Here is a 22,335-nt window from a genome sequence, read left to right on the forward strand (position 1 = left end):
CATACTCCGCGTGTTCTACCGAAAAGGTCTGATAGTTCTTCTCTCACCCCTCCTCACCTTGGAATTTGAAGCCTTCTATCTGGACCCAAAGGCAGAGGTCCTCGGTGTCACAGTCGCACTTCCACGGGTTCCCGCTGAGGCCCAGAGACCTCAGAGCCGGCAGAGCGATCAGCCCGCTGATGTTGAGGACCGTCAGGTTGTTCCGGCTCACGTCCAGAACCTGCAGAGCCATGTTCTCAGAGAAGGCATCCGGGTGGACCTCCCCGAGACCGGGGTTGTCCGTCAGCCGCAGCATGACCAGGGACGCCAGCGGCCCGAAAGTCCGGTCCTCGATCTGCAGCAGGGTGTTGAAGGACAAGTCCAGGTAGGCCAGTTTGCGCAAGTTCCCGAAGGTGGACTCTGAGATTTCGGAGAGGGAGTTGTTGCTGCAGTCCAAGTAGACCAAATCGGACAAGTAGTTGAGCTGCAGCGCCGGCAGGTCTCCAATCCGGTTGTTGGAGATGATGAGCTGCCGCGTGGCCAGGGGCAGGTCGCTGGGGAACAAGACCAGGTCCTGCCCGGCGCACTGGACCACCAGCTGGTCGTCGCACACGCACCTGTCGGGGCAGCCGGCGGTCACGGCCGGCGAGGGCGCCGCCCCCATCACGAAGATGAAGAGGAAGAGGAGTCGTAGGGAGTGGATGCCGGGCTCCGATCGGAGACGCATGACGGGGCCGCCTGGAGCGTCATGCGCTCGGGCCGAGCTGGACCTGGACCTGGACTCCCTCTCCGGTCATCCTGCATGGGCCTCGATATCCAATGAGAAGACGGGTGACCCGGGCGGGCGAGCGGCTTAGCGGTCCCAGCTGAGGTGCGGAGCCACGGAATCACCCCCTTGGTGACTCATTTTTGGGACTTAGTTGTCCCCAGCCGAGTGCATGATGGCGGCGGGACTGACCCGCACCCCCAAGACCTTGAGCCACTTCCTGCCTGCCCGGATGAATGGATGAATGGATGAATGGATGAATGGATGAATCAGCCGCGCTCCGGCTCGGCCCTTTCCTCACGCGCGCTTCGCTCCGAGAGCTGAGGCTGGCAACGCGTCCTTCCCGCTGCTCCGCTCCGCGCGCTACTGAGGCTGCCTCCTTCGCCAGCTGACTCGCTGCGCGTGTGCACGTGAGGGGCGTGCACGGCGGAGGCATGTGCGGGAGGGGGGGCGTGGGGGGTGGGGATAATTGTGTCATTGGCGGCGTTGACGTCACCAGGTGTTGCCCCGGGGGTGGGGGGTGGCAGACGTGACCGTCTAAACTCCAAACAAGAGACACGATTTTCTCTCTCTCTCTCTCTCTCTCTCTCTCTCTCTCTCTCTCTCTGTCTGACACACACACACACACACACATACACACACACACACACACACACACACACACACACACACACACACACACACGCTCCATCTCTCACTCAAAAGGAAAATTACAACCAGCAACGTGTTTGTTTAATTAATTCTGGCTCCTATAAATACAATAACTCATGTTCCTGTTCAACAATTATATTTAAAGACTTAGATATAATTTTTGCACTTATTTATAAGAAACAAAAATGAGGTTTTGTTTCCTAGTTTCGATGACAAATTCTTGAGCCCAATTATACAAATATTTAAAAAAAAAAAAAACGGTCCACGTTACATCGCCAACCAGTGGCCTGGCATGCATATTGCAGTCGTTTTGAAACCATTGTCGTCAGTGACTTCAAAAAATAAAACCAAAAAATAGTTCCTGTTCTTTTGAGGTGGTTGCAACAAATTTGAGTCACTTGTTGCCAGGCAGAATTCATCTGAATCCCGATATTCTCACCAGTTAAAAATACAGACAAAAACAGCTTACTTACTTATTATTATTATTATTATCCATCCATTTTCTACCGCTTGTCCCTTTAGGGGTGGCGGAGGGTCGTTCGAGACTATCTCAGCTACATTCGGGAGGAAGGCGGTGTACAACCTGGACAAGTCACTACCTCATCAAAGATTATTATTATTATTATTATTATTATTATTATCTTACTTCTCACTAGTTAAAAATATGGACAAAAATGCTAATGTATACATTATACATAAATACAATATACATAAATACAATAATTCATGTTCCTGATCAACATAATATTATTTCTTATTTCAAGACTTAAAGAATTTTTTCACTGATTTAAAAACAACAAAACTGAGGTTTCGTTTCTTGAACCCAAAGATACAAATAAAATAAAAAAGTGTCCATTAAACCTTCAAAGGCTTCATTCACATCATGAAACATCGCCAGCTAGTGGCCTGGCGTGCATATTGCAGTCGTTTTGGAAACGATTGTCGTCAGTGACTTCAAAAAATAAAACCAAAAAATAGTTCCTGTTCTTTTGAGGTGGTTGCAACAAATTTGAGTCACTTGTTGCCAGGCAGAATTCATCTGAATCCCGATATTCTCACCAGTTAAAAATACAGACAAAAACATCTTACTTACTTATTATTATTATTATCCATCCATTTTCTACCGCTTGTCCCTTTAGGGGTGGCGGAGGGTCGTTCAAGACTATCTCAGCTACATTCGGGAGGAAGGCGGTGTACAACCTGGACAAGTCACTACCTCATCAAAGATTATTATTATTATTATCATTATTATTATTATTATTATTATCTTACTTCTCACTAGTTAAAAATATGGACAAAAATGCTAATGTATACATTATACATAAATACAATATACATAAATACAATAATTCATGTTCCTGATCAACATAATATTATTTCTTATTTCAACACTTAAAGAATTTTTTCATTGATTTAAAAACAACAAAACTGAGTTTTCGTTTCTTGAACCCAAAGATACAAATAAAAAAAAAAAGTGTCCATTAAACCTTCAAAGGCTTCATTCACATCATGAAACATCGCCAGCTAGTGGCCTGGCGTGCGTATTGCAGTCGTTTTGGAAACGATTGTCGTCAGTGACTTCAAAAAATAAAACAAAAAAATAGTTCCTGTTCTTTTGAGGTGGTTGCAACAAATTTGAGTCACTTGTTGCCAGGCAGAATTCATCAGAATCCCGATATTCTCACCAGTTAAAAATACGGACAAAAACATATTTCTTACTTATTATTATTATTATCCATCCTTTTTCTACCGCTTGTCCCTTTAGGGGTGGCGGAGGGTCGTTCGAGCCTATCTAAGCTGCATTCGGGTGGAAGGCGGGGTACAACCTGGACAAGTCACCACCTCATTACAGATTATTATTATTATTATTATTATTATTGTTATCTTACTTCTCACCAGTTAAAAATATGGCCAAAAATGCCAATTTATACATTGTACATAAATATACATGAATACAATAATTCATGTTCCTGATCAACATAACATTATTTCTTATTTCAAGACTTAAATAATTTTTTCATTGATTTAAAAACAACAAAACTGAGGTTTCTTTTCTTGAACTCAAATATACAAATAAAAAAAAGCATCCATTAAACCTTCAAAGGCTTCATTCACATCATGAAACATCGCCAACTAGTGGCCTGGCATGCATATTCAGGCGCTTTGGAAACCATTGTCGTCAGTGAGTTCAAAAAAATAAAACAAAAAAAAATAGTTACTGTTCTTTTGAGGTGGTTGCAACAAATTTGAGTCACTTGTTGCCAGGCAGAATTAATCAGAATCCCGATATTCTCACCAGTTAAAAATACAGACAAAAACATCTTACTTACTTATTATTATTATTATCCATCCATTTTCTACCGCTTGTCCCTTTAGGGGTGGCGGAGGGTCGTTCGAGCCTATCTCAGCTGCATTCGAGCGGAAGGCGGGGTACAACCTGGACAAGTCACCACCTCATTACAGATTATTATTATTATTATTATTGTTATCTTACTTCTCACCAGTTAAAAATATGGCCAAAAATGCCAATTTATACATTGTACATAAATATACATAAATACAATAATTCATGTTCCTGATCAACATAATATTATTTCTTATTTCAAGACTTAAAGAATGTTTTCATTGATTTAAAAACAACAAAACTGAGGTTTCTTTTCTTGAACTCAAATATACAAATAAAAAAAAGCATCCATTAAACCTTCAAAGGCTTCATTCACATCATGAAACATCGCCAACTAGTGGCCTGGCATGCATATTCAGGCGCTTTGGAAACCATTGTCGTCAGTGAGTTCAAAAAATAAAACAAAAAAAAATAGTTACTGTTCTTTTGAGGTGGTTGCAACAAATTTGAGTCACTTGTTGCCAGGCAGAATTCATCAGAATCCCGATATTCTCACCAGTTAAAAATACAGACAAAAACATCTTACTTATTTATTATTATTATTATTATCCATCCATTTTCTACCGCTTGTCCCTTTAGGGGTGGCGGAGGGTCGTTCGAGCCTATCTCAGCTGCATTCGAGCGGAAGGCGGGGTACAACCTGGACAAGTCGCCACCTGATCATATATTATTATTATTATTGTTATTATTATTATGATTATTGTTATCTTACTTCTCACCAGTGAAACCATTGTCGTCAGTGACTTCAAAAAATAAAACCAAAAAATAGTTCCTCCTCTTTTGGGGTGGTGGTTGCAGCAAATTTGAGTCACTTGTTTCTAGGCAGAATTCATAAGAATCCTGACATGCTCACCAGTTAAATATACGGACAAAAAAAATCTTACTTACATATTATTATTATTATTATTATTATTATTATTATTATTATCTTACTTCTCACCAGTAAAAAATTCGGCCAAAAATGCTTATTTATACATTATACATAAATACAGTATACATAAATACAATAATTCATGTTCCTGATCAACATAATATTATTTCAATCTTATTTCAAAACTTAAATAATTTTTTCACTGATTTACAAACAATAAAACTGTGGTTTTGTTTCTTGAGCCCAACGATACAAATGTCAAAAAAACGTCCAAGAAACCTTCAAAGGCTTCATTCACATCACGTAACATCGCCAACTAGTGGCCTGGCATGCATATTGCAATCGTCCGTGTCGTTTTAACACCGTTGTCGTCAGTGACTTCAAAAAAACAAAACAAAAATGTTTTCCTCTTCTTCTTAGGTGGTTTCTGCAAAATTGAGTCACTTGTTGCTAGAAAGAATTCATCGGAATCCCGACATTGTCACCAGTTAGAAATACGGACAAAATGCTTGTTTATACATCATAAATATATACAATAATTCATGTTCCGGATCAACATAATCTTATTTCAAGACTTCAATTTTTTTTTTCTGATTGAAAAACAACAAAAATGTGGTTTTGCTTCTTATTTTCATGACAAATTATTGAAATTTTGAAACCATTGTCGTCAGTGACTTCTAAAAATAATTCTTTTGAGGTGGTTGCAACAAACTTGAGTAACTTGTTGCTAGGCAGAATTCTTCAGAATCCCAATATTCTCAACTGTTAAATATACGGACAAAAAAATCGTATTATTATTATTACTAATATTATTGTTATTATTATTATTATAGGCACCAGCGCCCCCCGCGACCGCAAATGGAATATGCGGTAGAAAAATGGATGGATGGATTATTATTATCTAACTTCTCACCAGTTAAAAATACGGGCAAAATGCTTATTTATACATTACACATAAATACATTATACATGAATACAATAATTCATGTTCCTGATCAACATATTATTTCAATCTTATTTCAAAACTTAAATCATTTTTCTCACTCATTTAAAAACAACAAAACGTGGTTTTATTTCTTAGTTTCCATGACAAATTCTTGAGCCCAAATATACAAATATATAAAAAAAAGAGTCCATGAAACCTTCGAAGGCTTCATTCACATCACGTAACATCGCCAACTAATGGCCTGGCATGCATATTGCAGTCGTTTTAAAACAATTGTCGCCAGTGTCTTCAACAAATAAAACAAAAAAATTGTTCCTCTTCTTTTGAGGTGGTTGCAGCAAATTTGAGTCACTTGTTGCCAGGCAGAATTCATCAGAATCCCGATATGCACACCAGTTAAACATACGGACAAAAAAATCTTACTTACTTATTTTTAGCATTATTATTATTATTATTATTATTATTATCATTATTATTATCTAACTTTTCACCAGTTAAAAATACTGCCAAAAATGCTTATTTATACATTACACATAAATACAGTAATTCATGTGCCTGATCAACATAATATTATTTCAATCTTACTTCAAGACTTTATTTTTTTCACTGATTTATAAACAACAAAATTGTGGTTTCATTTCTTTAGCCCAAAGATCCATCCATCCATCCATTTTCTACCCTTTATTCCCTTTTGGGGTCACTGGGGGCGCCGGTGCCTATCTCAGTTACAATTGGGCGGAAGGCGGCGTACACCCTAGACAAGTCGCCACTTCATCGCAGTAGCCCAAAGATACAAATGTCAAAAAAGCATCCATGAAACCTTGAAAGGCTTCATTCAATTCACAAAACATCGTCAACTAGTGGCCTGGCATGCACATTGCAGCCGTCTGTGTCATTTTGACACAGTTGTCGTCAGTGACTTCAAAAAATAAAACAAAAAAATAGTTCCTCTTCTTTTGAGGTGGTTGCAACAAATTTGAGTCACTTGTTGCTTAGCAGAATACATCAGAATCCCGACATGCTTACCAGATAAAAATACGTCCAAAATACTTATTTATACATTATACATAAATACAATAATAACATAATCTAATTTCAAGACTTAAATAATTTTTTCACTGATTTATTCAAAGGCTTTATTCACATCACGTAACATCGCCAACTAGTGGCTTGGCATGCATATTGCAGTCGTTTTGAAACCATTGTCATCAGTGACTTCAAAAAATAAAACAAAAAAACAGTTCCTGTTCTCCCGAGGTGGTTGAAGCAAATTTGAGTCACTTGTTGCTAGGCAGAATTCATCAGAATTTATGCACACACAAAAAATCTTACTAATATACAGTTTTTCCTCAGTCAGGCGCCACCTACTGGATCTGGCCGGGCACTGCACCACTTGCCCCGACTCAGGAACCTACCTACACACTTTTTGGACCTGTCTTCATAAAGTAAGCCACGTTTGTTGTTCTCAGTGTGCGTGACTGCGCGTGATTCTTTATTTATCAATGGAACAAGAAATTGAATAATAATAATTTGTCCTCGAAGCAGCGGCCTGTAAAACACACACAGATTTAACAGACCTCCTCTTGTATGCTCCACTGGATCATTTCTGCTCCTTCTGTCCCCCCAGCGGCGTCTTGACTACATTATGTGCTCCGACGGAATTGAGGGCGCCAGAGTTTGTTACTTATTTACATTTTTAATTGAGACTGGAGGATTATAATGTTTTTACAACAATTTTCAATACGCTCTGGAAGTGTTGTCTCAAGTGCAAGCGGGAGCATGCCGCTTTAAAGGCCTACTGAAACCCACAACTACCGACCACGCAGTCTGATAGTTTTTATATCAATGATGAGATATTAACATTGCAACACATGCCAATACGGCCGGTTTAGTTTAGTAAATTGCAATTTTAAATTTCCCGCAGAGTTTCTTGTTGAAAACGTCGCGGAATGATGACGCGTGTTTGTGACGTTATTGGTTGTAGCGGACATATTAGCCCAGCACCACTTACAGCTAAAAGTCGTCTCTTTTCATCGCATAATTACACAGTATTTTGGACATCTGTGTTGCTGAATCTTTTGCAATTTGTTCAATTAATAATGGAGACATCAAAGAAGAAAGCTGTAGGCGGAAAGCAGTGGATTGCACCAGCCGGTGTTTGTTTGTTGTGAAGCTTTAACACAGAGCGGTCAAGCAAACATGTTTCCCTACGTCAACTAGCAAGTTTTTGGATGGGAAAATTGTGATGTTAAGTCGGCTCTTACCGGAGACTTCAGTGGATTATGGGACATCCTCCTTCAGCTGTCAAAAAAGCAGCTGTGATCTTGGCTCCTCGGCTTCTCTCAGAGACACTGGCGTTCAACGCAGCCATCCAACTTTCGGGTATGACTTTATAATCTCACTAAAACACTATTAACACAATAAGCAGATAAGGGATTTTCCAGAATTATCCTAGTAAATGTGTCTAATTACATCTGACACGCACCCACAGCCGCCGCCCGGAGCCGTCGCTTTTTAAAAATTTTTTTTTTTTTTTTAGTGCCTCACTCTAACTTTCCTCATCCACAAATCTTTCATCCTCGCTCAAATTATGGGGAAATCGTCGCTTTCTTGGTCCGAATAGCTCTTGCTGCTGGAGGCTATGATTATAAACAATGTGAGGATGTGAGGAGCCCTACAATCCGTGACGTCCGAGAAAGCTACTTCCAATATTAGCGACCAAAAGTTGCGAACTTTATCGTCGATGTTCTCTACTAAATCCTTTCAGCAAAAATATGGCAATATCGCAAAATGATCAAGTACGACACATAGAATGGACCTGCTATCCCCGTTTAAATAAGAAAATCTCATTTCAGTAGGCCTTTAATGTTAAGGACCTGCGGACGAGAATGTATTACGTCATAATAATTCGTACATTCCTGATGTCACTTACAACAATGTAGGGTTCTAGGTATACCGGTACTAGTGTAGTATCGCGGTACTAATGGAGCAAAATCGGTATTATACTCTGTTTGAAAAGTACCGGTTCCCGGACATGACATTGCTGGTTGTACGAGCAGGGGAGCATGTTCGGCAGCACACAATCACAGAGTACTTACCAGCAGATACAGTGTGTAGACAGAAAAGGGAGAATGGATGCATTTTGGCTTAAAAACTGACGATAAAGGTGAAATGCCTTCAGGAAGAGGGCAGTGTTTTAGCTACTTCTAAATCACAAATTATTACAAGTATCATTATCACTGCAGGACGAGGACTAGCTCAACATGCTTCACTACACACCGTAGGAGGATACAATAGTTCATTGGCGTCACTGCTAACAAAAGCTAGCACGCCTGGATGTAAACAAACACCATGGGTGGATCTACACCTGGCATCCACCGTGATGATACCAAGTAGAAGAGCGTATCTAGTCGATACCACTAGATTGATATTTTTTCCTTTTTTAAAAATGTATATTATGTTAATATAGTCAGGAAATACGTCCCTGGACAGATGAGGACTTTGGATATGACCAATGTATGATCCTGTAACTACTTGGTATCGGATCGATACCTACATTTGTGGTATCATCCAAATCTGATATAAAGTATCAAAATAGCAGAAGAATAAGTGATTATTACATTTTAACAGAAGTGTAGATAGAACGTGTTAAAACAGAACGTAAGCAGATGTTAACAGTAAATTAACAAGTAAGTTAATAATCCACTTAATGGCCACGTTGAATAACTTGGCAAGCCACAATAAATAACATGGTGGGCCACTTTGAATGACGTGGTGGGCTGCATTAAATGATGTGGAAAACAACATTGAATGACATGGCAGGTCACGTTGAATAACTTGGCAGGCCACAGTAAATAACAGCGGGAGCCACATTGAATGACATGGCAGGTCACTTTGAATAACTTGAAACGACACGATAAATAATATGGTGGGCCACATTAAATGATGCTGAAGACAACATAAAATGATATGGCAGGCCACATAAAATGATGTGGCAGGCCACTATAAATAACATGGTGGGCCACATTAAATGATGCTAAAGACAACATAAAATGATATGGCTGGCCACGTAAAATGATGTGGCAGGCCACTATAAATAACATGGTGGGCACTATGAATGATGTGGCGGGCTACATTGAATGACCTGGACAACAACATTTAGTGACATGGCAGGCCACAATAAATAATGTCCGAAGCCACAATGAATGATGTGGTGGACTATGTTAAATGATGTTGAAGACAACATTAAATGAAATGGCAGGCCATTTAAAATGATGTGGCAGGCCACATAAAAATTATGTGGCAGGCCACGATAAATAATGTCGGGAGCCACAAAGAATGATGTGGCGGGCTACATTAAATGACGTGGAAGACGACATTGAAGGTCACTTTGAATAACTTGGCAGGCCACAGAAAATTATTTGGCAGGTTACAATAAATGACGTAGTGGGCCACATTGAATGATGTGGAAGAAGACATTGAAGGCTACTTTGAATAACTTGGCAGGCCCCTTAAATTATGTAGCAGGCCAAATAAAATAATGTGACAGGCTTCAATTAATAACATGGTGGGCCAAATTTAATAACATGGTGGGCCACATTAAATGTCGTGGAAAACTACATTAAATGATATGGCAGGCCACATTGAATAACTTGGCACGACACAATAAATAACACGGTGGGCCACATTGAATGATGTGGTGGTCTACGTTAAATGATGTTTAAGACCACTCTAAATGATATGGCAGGCCATTTAAAATGATGTGGCAGGCCCGATAAAATGATGTGGCAGGCCACAATAAATAATGTCGGGAGCCACAAAGAATGATGTGGCGGGTTACATTAAATGACATGGAAGATGACATTGAAGGCCAATTTGAATAACTTGGCAGGCCACATAAAAAAATGTGTCAGGCCACAATAAATAACATGGTGGGCCACATTGAATGATGTGGCGGGCTACATTAAATGACATGAAAAACGACCTTGAATGACTTGGCAGGCCACGTAAAATGATGTGGCGGGCCAGATCTGGCCCACTGACCTTGAGTTTACCTCATGTGCTTTAAGGGGTCAAGACGTGCAGCGAAGCCTGTGCTTTTTTTTTTCTTTTCTTTTTTTTTTTTAAAGCAGTCCCCTGTGAGGCGGGCTGATCTAGCATGAGGTCATGACAAAGATGTAGCATGAGGTCATGATAAAGCTGTAGCATGAGGTCATGATAAAGATGTAACATGAGGTCATGATAAAGAAGATAACATGAGGTCATGATAAAGATGTAACATGAGGTCATGATAAAAATGTAACATGAGGTCATGATAAAGATGTAGCATGAGGGCATGATAAAGATGTAGCATGAGGTCATGATAAAGATGTAGCATGAGGTCATGATGAAGACGTAACATGAGGTCATGATAAAGATGTAGCATGAGGTCATGATAAATATGTAGCATGAGGTCATGATAAAGATGTAGCATGAGGTCATGATAAAGATGTAGCATGAAGTCATGATAAAGATGTAGCATGAGGTTCATGATAAAGATGTAGCATGAGGTCATGATGAAGACGTAACATGAGGTCATGATAAAGATGTAGCATGAGGTCATGATAAATATGTAGCATGAGGTCATGATGAAGACGTAACATGAGGTCATGATAAAGATGTAGCATGAGGTCATGATAAATATGTAGCATGAGGTCATGATAAAGATGTAGCATGAGGTCATGATAAAGATGTAGCATGAAGTCATGATAAAGATGTAGCATGAGGTTCATGATAAAGATGTAGCATGAGGTCATGATAAAGATGTAGCATGAAGTCATGATAAAGATGTAGCATGAGGTTCATGATAAAGATGTAGCATGAGGTCATGATGAAGACGTAACATGAGGTCATGATAAAGATGTAGCATGAGGTCATGATAAATATGTAGCATGAGGTCACGATAAAGATGTAGCATGAGGTCATGATAAAGATGTAGCATGAAGTCATGATAAAGATGTAGCATGAGGTCATGATAAAGATGTAGCATGAGGTCATGATAAAGATGTAGCATGAGGTTCATGATAAAGATGTAGCATGAGGTCATGATGAAGACGTAACATGAGGTCATGATGAAGATGTAGCATGAGGTCATGATAAAGATGTAGCATGAGGTCATGATGAAGACGTAACATGAGGTCATGATAAAGATGTAGCATGAGGTCATGATAAATATGTAGCATGAGGTCATGATGAAGACGTAACATGAGGTCATGATAAAGATGTAGCATGAGGTCATGATAAATATGTAGCATGAGGTCATGATAAAGATGTAGCATGAGGTCATGATAAAGATGTAGCATGAGGTCATGATAAAGATGTAGCTTGAGGTCATGGTAAAGATGTAGCATGAGGTCATGATAAAGATGTAGCATGAGGTCATGATAAAGAAGTAGCATGAGGTCATGATAAAGATGTAGCATGAGGTCATGATAAAGATGTAGCATGAGGTCATGGTAAAGATGTAGCATGAGGTCATGATAAAGATGTAGCATGAGGTCATGGTAAAGATGTAGCATGAGGTCATGATAAAGATGTAGCATGAGGTCATGATAAAGATGTAGCATGAGGTCATGGTAAAGATGTAGCATGAGGTCATGATAAAGATGTAGCATGAGGTCATGATAAAGATGTTCCCCCCTGCTGTGTGCCGATCAAGAGGCAGCAGGACCAACATCAGCACCAGGCTGTCTTTACAAAGTCACTTTTGGCGAAGAGACCATGATCCAGCGGCCATTAGCATGACACACCCCCTCTTGCCGCCAAACAGCGAGCTCCTTCTTCTGCGGCCTCCATTTGGTTCCTCCATTCCTGCCACGTCCGTACAAGAGATGGATATCAGCGGCACGACTCAACAGGCTGCAATTTTTCTCCTGTCAGCTTCGCTTCACGTGGCGGCCATGACTAATTCATGGTGTCGCCCGCCTATGAATGTGTGCATGAATCATTCAGGATCATATATGGAGCCGCATGACAGCTCAAATGAAAATGGCTTTTTTTTTTCTTTCTTTCTTTCGCGGCACAAAATGGCTCCAAAAAACGTAGCGTCCACGTGTGTGCAGCATTAACACACCTTGAAAAATGGCTGCGGGCTAAAGTCCTGACCTTTCACGGCCCCCCCACTCATTTGATTATATGTGCCAGGCGTCCTCATGGCGAGAATGAGTATTTATGGTAACATTGAGCTCGCTGGAAATATGTGCCATACTTGCCTTTCCCTGGTAATTAGGTGACAATTGCAGCCGTTCATCAGCATGAAGTTGCTTCATTAGCTGGACGACTGACAGAGGGAAAGGTCAGCGACCTCTTTGTGACCCCGGGAGGCAGGAAATGTGCTCAGAAAGCACGGCTGCCGCACATGCTCAGTCGTCACCGCCTTCATTACGTCACACTTAACCTTATCTATGCAAATCCCTTCAAATTGTATTTATCCCATTAAGAATCCATTAATTATTTTCACACAAAAAAATTAAAACAACCCTCAGAGGATAATGGCGACTTTTTTGTTTTATGAGTTTTTTTTTTTGCTGGATTTCTGCTCATAACTTTGTTGTTACTCCAAATTGAAAGATGCAGGGTTTTTTCATGTTTAATATTAATATTTCGAATACTTTCATATATATATGGAAGCCTGTTTCCGCCATTGGAAAAAATACCTCAATGGCAAAGCATAATTATGAGTTAAAAAGTTGCAATCGTGAGATAAAAAGTTATAATTATGAGATAAAAAGTCTAAATTATGAGACAAAGTCGTAATTATTAGATACAAAGATATATGTATGAGCTAAAAAGTCAAAATTATGAGATAAAAAGTCATAACTATGAGATAAAGAGTCAAAATTGTGAGATAAAAAGTTCTAATTGTGAGATAAAAAGTCAAAATTATGAGACAAAATCGAAATTATAAGATAACAAGTTGTATGTATGAGCTGAAAAGTTGAAATTATAAGATAAAAAGTCATGATTATGAGATAAAAAGTTGAAATTGTAGGATAAGAAAGTCAAAATTATGAGATAAAAAGTAAAAGTTATGAGATAAATAGTCAAAATTGTGAGATAAAAAGTACTAATTGTGAGACAAAATCGAAATTATCAGATAAAAAGTTATATGTATGCGCTGAAAAGTCGAAATTATGAGATAAAAAGTTGAAATTGTGGGATAAGAAAGTCGAAATTGTGAGATAAAAAGTCAAAATTATGAGCTAAAAAGTAAAAGTTATGAGATAAAAAAGTCATATTTATGAGAAAAAGTAAAAGTTATGAGATAAAAGTCATATTTATGAGATAAAAAGTATTAACTATGAGATAAAAATTCATAACTATGAGATAAAAAGTCAAAATTTGTGAGATAAGAAAGTTAAAGTAAAAAGTTAAATTATGAGATAGAAAGTCCTCACTATGAGATAAAAAGTCATGATTATGAGATAAAAAATTATAATTATGAGATAAAAAGTCATAACTATGAGACAAAAACTCACAATTATGAGATAAATTGAAATTAGGAGATAAGAAAGTAGAAATTTTGAGATAAAAAGTTATAATTATGAGATAAATAGTCCTCATTATGAGATTCAAGGTCGTAAACAATGAAATTAAAAAGTTATATTTATGAGATAAAAAGTTGAATTAATGGGATAAAAAGTCATAATTATACGATAAAAAGTCATAACTGTAAGATAAAAAGTCATGATTATGAGATAAAAAGTCGAAGTTATGAAATAAAAAGTCATAAATATGAGATAAAAAGTCAAAATTATGAGATAAGAAAGTTGAGACAATGAGATAAAAAGTCATAATTATTAGATAACAAATCATGAATATTGGATTTAAAGTCATAATTATGAGATAAAAATCGAAATGATGAAATAAAAAGTCATAATTATGAGATCAAAAGTCGAAATTATCCCATTATGAATCCATTAATTATTTTCTCCCCCAAAATTTTTAAATCAACTCTCAAACGATATTGGCGACTTTTTGTTTTATGAGGGTTTTTTTTTGCTGTATTTTTGCTCATAACTTTGTTGTTACTCCAAATTGAAAGATGCAGGGTTTTTTCATGTTTAATATTAATATTTCAAATACTTTCATATATTTATGGAAGCCTGTTTCCGCCATTGGAAAAAATACCTCAATGGCAAAGCATAATTATGAGCTAAAAAGTCACAATTGTGAGATAAAAAGTTATAATTATGAGATAAAAAGTCAAAATTATGAGACAAAGTCGTAATTATAAGATACAAAGATATATGTATGAGCTGAAAAGTCGAAATTATGAGATAAAAAGTCATAATTATGAGATAAAAAGTTGAAATTGTGGGATAAGAAAGTCCAAATTGTGAGATAAAAAGTCAAAATTATGAGATAAAAAGTAAAAGTTATGAGATAAATAGTCAAAATTGTGAGATAAAAAGTTCTAATTGTGAGATAAAAAATCAAAATGATGAGACAAAATCGAAATTATAAGATACAAAGTTATATGTATGAGCTGAAAAGTCGAAATTATGAGATAAAAAGTCATAATTATGAGACAAAAAAAGTCAAAATTGTGAGATAAAAAGTGAAAATTATGAGCTAAAAAGTAAAAGTTATGAGATAGTCAAAATTGTGAAATAAAAAGTTCTAAATGTGAGATAGTCAAAATGATGACACAAAATCGAAATTATAAGATAAAAAGTTATATGTATGAGCTGAAAAGTCGAAATTATGAGATAAAAAGTCATAATTATGAGATAAAAAGTTGAAATTGTGGGATAACAAAGTCAAAATTGTGAGATAAAAAGTCAAAATTATGAGACAAAAAGTAAAAGTTATGAGATAAAAAGTCATATTTATGAGATAAAAAGTCTTAACTATGTGATAAAAAGTCATAACTATGAGATAAAAAGTCGAAATTTGTGAGATAAGAAAGTCGAAATTGTGAGATAAAAAGTAAAATTATGAGATAGAAAGTCCTCACTATGAGATAAAAAGTCATGATTATGAGACAAAATCGAAATTATAAGATAAAAAGTTATATATATGAGCTGAAAAGTCGAAATTATGAGATAAAAAGTCATAATTATGAGACAAAAAAAGTCGAAATTGTGAGATAAAAAGTGAAAATTATGAGCTAAAAAGTAAAAGTTATGACATAAATAATCAAAATTGTGAGATAAAACTTCTAATTGTGAGATAAAAAGTCAAAATTATGAGACAAAATCGAAATTATAAGATAAAAAGTTGTACGTATGAGCTGAAAAGTTGAAATTATGAGATAAAAAGTCATAATTATGAGATAAAAAGTTGAAATTGTGGGATAAGAAAGTCGAAATTGTGAGATAAAAAGTCAAAATTATGAGCTAAAATGTAAAAGTTATGAGATAAAAAGTCATATTTATGAGATAAAAAGTCTTAACTATGTGATAAAAAGTCATAACTATGAGATAAAAAGTCATAACTATGAGATAAAAAGTCATAACTATGAGATAAAAAGTCGAAATTTGTGAGATAAGAAAGTCGAAATTGTGAGATAAAAAGTAAAATTATGAGATAGAAAGTCCTCACTATGAGATAAAAAGTCATGATTATGAGATAAAAAAATATAATTATGAGATAAAAAGTCATAATTATGAGACAAAAAGTCATAATTAAGAGATTAAAGTCATAACGATGAGATAAAAAGTCATAATTATGAGCTTAAAATCATAACGATGAGATAAAAAGTGACAATTATGAGATAAATTGAAATTAGGAGATAAGAAAGTTGAAATTTTGAGATAAAAAGTTATAATTATGAGATAAATAGTCCTCACTGTTAGGATGTCGCATGGCTGCAGTTGTGTGTCCCCGAGTATGCAAGAATCCAGGAGAGTTGAGTGAAGGTAAGAGGAATTTAATACACATAAGAAAATAACAAAAGCAAACATAAAGCAGTCGTGCAGATAAACATTCTCAACATAATATTATCATCGAGCACTGAGAGGAGTGCTCGAGTGAAACATAAATAGACACTAGTGTGATTGACAGCAGGTGTGAACCGCTGCCAATCAACGAAAAGAGAAAAACAGTGCTCCGTGAATAAAAACAGGAAATACAACAAAATAAGAGCACTGAACAGGAAGTAACTACAAAAACACGAAAAACTAACAGAAATGAAGTGACACATTGTCACACCTCACTATGAGATACAAGGTCATAATTATGAAATAAAAAGTTATAATTATGAGATTAAAAGTCGAATTTATGGGATGAAAAGTCATAATTATAAGATAAAAAGTCATAACTGTAAGATAAAATGTCATGATTATGAGATAAAAAGTCAAAGTTATGAAATAAAAATTCATAACTATGAGATAAAAAGTCAAAATTATGAGATAAGAAAGTTGAAACAATGAGATAAAAAGCTATAATTGTTAAATAAAAAATCATAAATATTAGATTTAAAGTCATAATTATGAGATAAAAAGTCGAAATTATGAGAAAAAATGTCGAAATTATGAGTCAAAAAGTCATAATGGTGAGATAAAAAGTCATAATTATGAGATCAAAAGTCGAAATTATCCCATTATGAATCCATTAATTATTTTCACTAAAAAAATAATTAAATCAATTCTCAGAGGATATTGGCGACTTTTGGTTTTATGAGGGTTTTTTTTGCTGTATTTTTGTTCATAACTTTGAAATTGTGGGATAAGAAAGTCGAAATTGTGAGATTAAAAAGTCAAAATTATGAGCTAAAATGTAAAAGTTATGAGATAAAAAGTCATATTTATGAGATAAAAAGTCTTAACTATATGATAAAAAGTCATAACTATGAGATAAAAAGTCATAACTATGAGATTAAAAAGTCGAAATTTGTGAGATAAGAAAGTCGAAATTATGAGATAAAAAGTAAAATTATGAGATAGAAAGTCCTCACTATGAGATAAAAAGTCATGATTATGAGATAAAAAATTATAATTGAGATAAAAAGTCATAACTATGAGACAAAAAGTCATAATTATGAGATTAAAGTCATAACGATGAGATAAAAAGTCACAATTATGAGATAAATTGAAATTAGGAGATAAGAAAGTTGAAATTTAGAGATAAAAAGTTATAATTATGAGATAAAAAGTCCTCACTATGAGATACAAGGTTTTTTTGCTGTATTTTTGCTCATAACTTTGTTGTTACTCCAAATTGAAAGATGTTTACAAAGAGGGTTTTTTCATGTTTAATATTAATATTTCGAATACTTTCATATATATATGGAAGCCTGTTTCCGCCATTGGAAAAAATACCTCAATGGCAAAGCATAATTATGAGATAAAAAGTCGCAATTGTGAGATAAAAAGTTATAATTATGAGATAAAAAGTCAAAATTATGAGATAAAGTCGTAATTATAAGATACAAAGTTATATGTATGAGCTAAAAAGTCAAAATTATGAGATAAAAGTCATAACTATGAGATAAATAGTCAAAATTGTGAGATAAAAAGTTGTAATTGGGAGATAATAAGTCAAAATAATGAGACAAAATCGAAATTATAAGATAAAAAGTTATATATATGAGCTGAAAAGTCGAAATTATGAGATAAAAAGTCATAATTATGAGATAAAAAGTTGAAATTGTGGGATAGGAAAGTCGAAATTGTGAGATAAAAAGTCAAAATTATGAGCTAAAAAGTAAAAGTTATGAGATAAAAAGTCATAGGTGGCGACTTGTCCCGGGTGTACCCTGCCTTCCGCCCGATTGTAGCTGAGATAGGCGCCAGCGCCCCCCGCTACCCCGAAAGGGAATAAGCGGTAGAAAATGGATGGATGGATGGATTTATGAGATAAAAAGTCTTAACTATGTGATAAAAAGTCATAACTATGAGATAAAAAGTCATAACTATGAGATAAAAAGTCGAAATTTGTGAGATAAGAAAGTTGAAATTATGAGATAAAAAGTTAAATTATGAGATAGAAAGTCCTCACTATGAGATAAAAAGTCATGATTATGAGATAAAAAAATATAATTATGAGAGAAAAAGTCATAACTATGAGACAAAAAATCATAATTATGAGATTAAAGTCATAACAATGAGATAAAAAGTCACAATTATGAGATAAATTGAAATTAGGAGATAAGAAAGTTGAAATTTTGAAATAAAATGTTATAATTATGAGATAAATAGTCCTCACTATGAGATACAAGGTCATAATTGTGAAATAAAAAGTTATAATTATGAGATAAAAAGTCGAATTTATGGGATAAAAAGTCATAACTATGAGACAAAAAGTCATAATTATGAGATTAAAGTCATAACGATGAGATAAAAAGTCACAATTATGAGATAAATTGAAATTAGGAGATAAGAAAGTTGAAATTTAGAGATAAAAAGTTATAATTATGAGATAAAAAGTCCTCACTATGAGATACAAGGTTTTTTTGCTGTATTTTTGCTCATAACTTTGTTGTTACTCCAAATTGAAAGATGTTTACAAAGAGGGTTTTTTCATGTTTAATATTAATATTTCGAATACTTTCATATATTTATGGAAGCCTGTTTCCGCCATTGGAAAAAATACCTCAATGGCAAAGCATAATTATGAGATAAAAAGTCGCAATTGTGAGATAAAAAGTTATAATTATGAGATAAAAAGTCAAAATTATGAGATAAAGTCGTAATTATAAGATACAAAGTTATATGTATGAGCTAAAAAGTCAAAATTATGAGATAAAAGTCATAACTATGAGATAAATAGTCAAAATTGTGAGATAAAAAGTTGTAATTGGGAGATAATAAGTCAAAATAATGAGACAAAATCGAAATTATAAGATAAAAAGTTATATATATGAGCTGAAAAGTCGAAATTATGAGATAAAAAGTCATAATTATGAGATAAAAAGTTGAAATTGTGGGATAGGAAAGTCGAAATTGTGAGATAAAAAGTCAAAATTATGAGCTAAAAAGTAAAAGTTATGAGATAAAAAGTCATAGGTGGCGACTTGTCCCGGGTGTACCCTGCCTTCCGCCCGATTGTAGCTGAGATAGGCGCCAGCGCCCCCCGCTACCCCGAAAGGGAATAAGCGGTAGAAAATGGATGGATGGATGGATTTATGAGATAAAAAGTCTTAACTATGTGATAAAAAGTCATAACTATGAGATAAAAAGTCATAACTATGAGATAAAAAGTCGAAATTTGTGAGATAAGAAAGTTGAAATTATGAGATAAAAAGTTAAATTATGAGATAGAAAGTCCTCACTATGAGATAAAAAGTCATGATTATGAGATAAAAAAATATAATTATGAGAGAAAAAGTCATAACTATGAGACAAAAAATCATAATTATGAGATTAAAGTCATAACAATGAGATAAAAAGTCACAATTATGAGATAAATTGAAATTAGGAGATAAGAAAGTTGAAATTTTGAAATAAAATGTTATAATTATGAGATAAATAGTCCTCACTATGAGATACAAGGTCATAATTGTGAAATAAAAAGTTATAATTATGAGATAAAAAGTCGAATTTATGGGATAAAAAGTCATAATTATAAGATAAAAAGTCATAACTGTAAGATAAAAAGTCATGATTATGAGATACAAAGTCGAAATTATGAAATAAAAAGTCATAATTATGAGATAAAAAGTCATAACTATGAGATAAGAAAGTTGAAATAATGAGATAAAAAGTTATAATTATTAGATAAAAAGTCATAAATATTACATTTAAAGTCATAATTAAGAGATAAAAAGTCAAAATTATGAGAAAAAAAGTCGAAATTATGAGATAAAAATTCATAAATATGAGATTTAAAGTCATAATTATGAGATCAAAAGTAAAAATTATCCCATTATGAATCCATTAATTATTTTCACACAAAAAAAATTAAAATCAAGTCTCAGAGGATATTGGCGACTTTTTGTTTTATGGGTTTTTTTTTGCTGTATTTTTGTTCATAACTTTGTTGTTACTCCAAATTGAAAGATGTTTACAAAGAGGGTTTTTTCATGTTTAATATTAATATTTAAAATACTTTTATATATATTTATGTTTCCGCCATTGGAAAAAATACCTCAATGGCAAAACATAATTATGAGATAAAAAGTCACAATTGTGAGATAAAAAGTGATAATTATGAGATTGAAAAGTCAAATTATGAGACAAAGTCGTAATTATAAGATAAAAAGTTATATGTATGAGCTGAAAAGTCGAAATTATGAGATGAAAAGTCATAACTATGAGATAAGTCGAAATTTTGAGATAAAAAGTTATAATTATGAGATAGAAGGTCATAACTATGTGATTAAAAAAAGTCATAATTATGAGATAAAAATTCAAAACTATGAAATAAAAAGTCATAATTATGAGATAAAAAGTTGAAATTGCGGGATAAGAAAGTCGAAATTGTTAGATAAAAAAAATCGTAATTATGAGCTAATAAGTCAAAGTTATGAGATAAAAAGTCATAACTATGAGATTAGAAAATCGAAATTATGAGATAAAAATTCATAAATATGAGATAAAAAGTCATAATTATGAGATAAATAGTTAAAATTATGAGATAATAAGTCATAATTATGAGATAAAAAATTGAAATTATGAGATAAGAAAGTCGAAATTAAGAGATAAAAAGTCATAACCATAAGAAAACAAGTCATAATTATGAGATATAAAAGTTATAACTATGAGCTAAAAAGTTATAATTATGAGATAAAAAGTAGAAGTAAAATTATGAGACGAAGAAGTAAAAAGTTATATGTATGAGCTAATAAATCGAAATTATGAGATAAAAAGACATAACTATGAGATAAAAAGTCATAATTATGAGATAAAAAGTCGAAATTGTGAGATAAGAAAGTCGAAATTATGAGATAAAAAGAAATAATTACGAGATAAAAAGTCATACTAATGAGATAAAAATGTGAAATTATGAGATAAAGTCAAAATTATAAGATACAAAGTTATAATTATAAAATAAAAATTCATAACTATGAGATAAGTCAAAAATTATGAGATAAAAAAGTTATAATAATGAGATGAAAAGTCATAATTATGAGATAAAATATTTTAACTATGTGATAAAAAAATGTCACAACTATGAGATAAAAAGTCATAATTATGACATAAAAAGTCAAAGATTGTGAGATAAGAAAGTCGAAATTATGAGATAAAAAGTCCTCACTATGAGATAAAAAAAATTATAATCACGAGATTAAAGTCATAACTGTGAGATAAAAAGTCACAATTAAGAAATAAAAAAATCGAAATTATGAGATTAGAAAATCGAAATTATGAGATGAAAAGTTATAATTATGAGTTACAAAGTCAAAACTATGAGATAAAGAGTAAAAAATTCCAACTTTTCATGTTATAATTTTTACTTTTTATCTTATGACTTATAACATCATCATTTGTACTTTTCTTATCTCATAACTTGTACTTTTTATCTCCTAAACACCTTTTTTTATCTCATGAATACGACTTTTTATCTCAGGAATACTTTTTATCTCATAGTTTCGTCTTTCTCATCTAAACGACACACAAGGAGAAAAAATGACTTTTTTATCAGCAAGAAACAACAATAACAATAATTGTCCAGATGTAGCTCCGCCCCCATTTACCATATATGGTCGCACCTTTGCACGCTCTTATCTAATGTACTTAATAGGGTTTTGTTTGTTTTTTTATCCTAAAAAAAAGCACAGAGGCTTCCTGTTGTAA

The 22,335-nt window shown here is 34.2% G+C and overlaps 1 protein-coding gene and 1 long non-coding RNA gene across 2 annotated transcripts in view; one reads left to right on the top strand and one right to left on the bottom strand.

Annotated features, from left to right (window-relative positions):
- LOC133543687 (leucine-rich repeat-containing protein 52-like) overlaps positions 1-1,001 on the bottom strand; it is a 43,545-nt gene extending 42,544 nt beyond the window's left edge. The window contains exon 1 of the mRNA XM_061888384.1: positions 58-1,001. Coding sequence (XP_061744368.1) covers positions 58-706 — 649 coding nt within the window. The 5' untranslated portion in view covers positions 707-1,001. The remainder of the gene's footprint in view (positions 1-57) is intronic.
- The window catches only part of LOC133543836 (uncharacterized), a 129,198-nt gene that overhangs the window by 93,147 nt on the left and 13,716 nt on the right, over positions 1-22,335 (top strand). Inside the window, exon 3 of the long non-coding RNA XR_009804531.1 lies at positions 6,975-7,062. This is a non-coding gene — a long non-coding RNA (uncharacterized LOC133543836). The remainder of the gene's footprint in view (positions 1-6,974; positions 7,063-22,335) is intronic.

This window comes from Nerophis ophidion, linkage group LG26 (assembly GCF_033978795.1).
Source record: "Nerophis ophidion isolate RoL-2023_Sa linkage group LG26, RoL_Noph_v1.0, whole genome shotgun sequence".
Taxonomy (NCBI): Eukaryota; Metazoa; Chordata; class Actinopteri; order Syngnathiformes; family Syngnathidae; genus Nerophis; species Nerophis ophidion.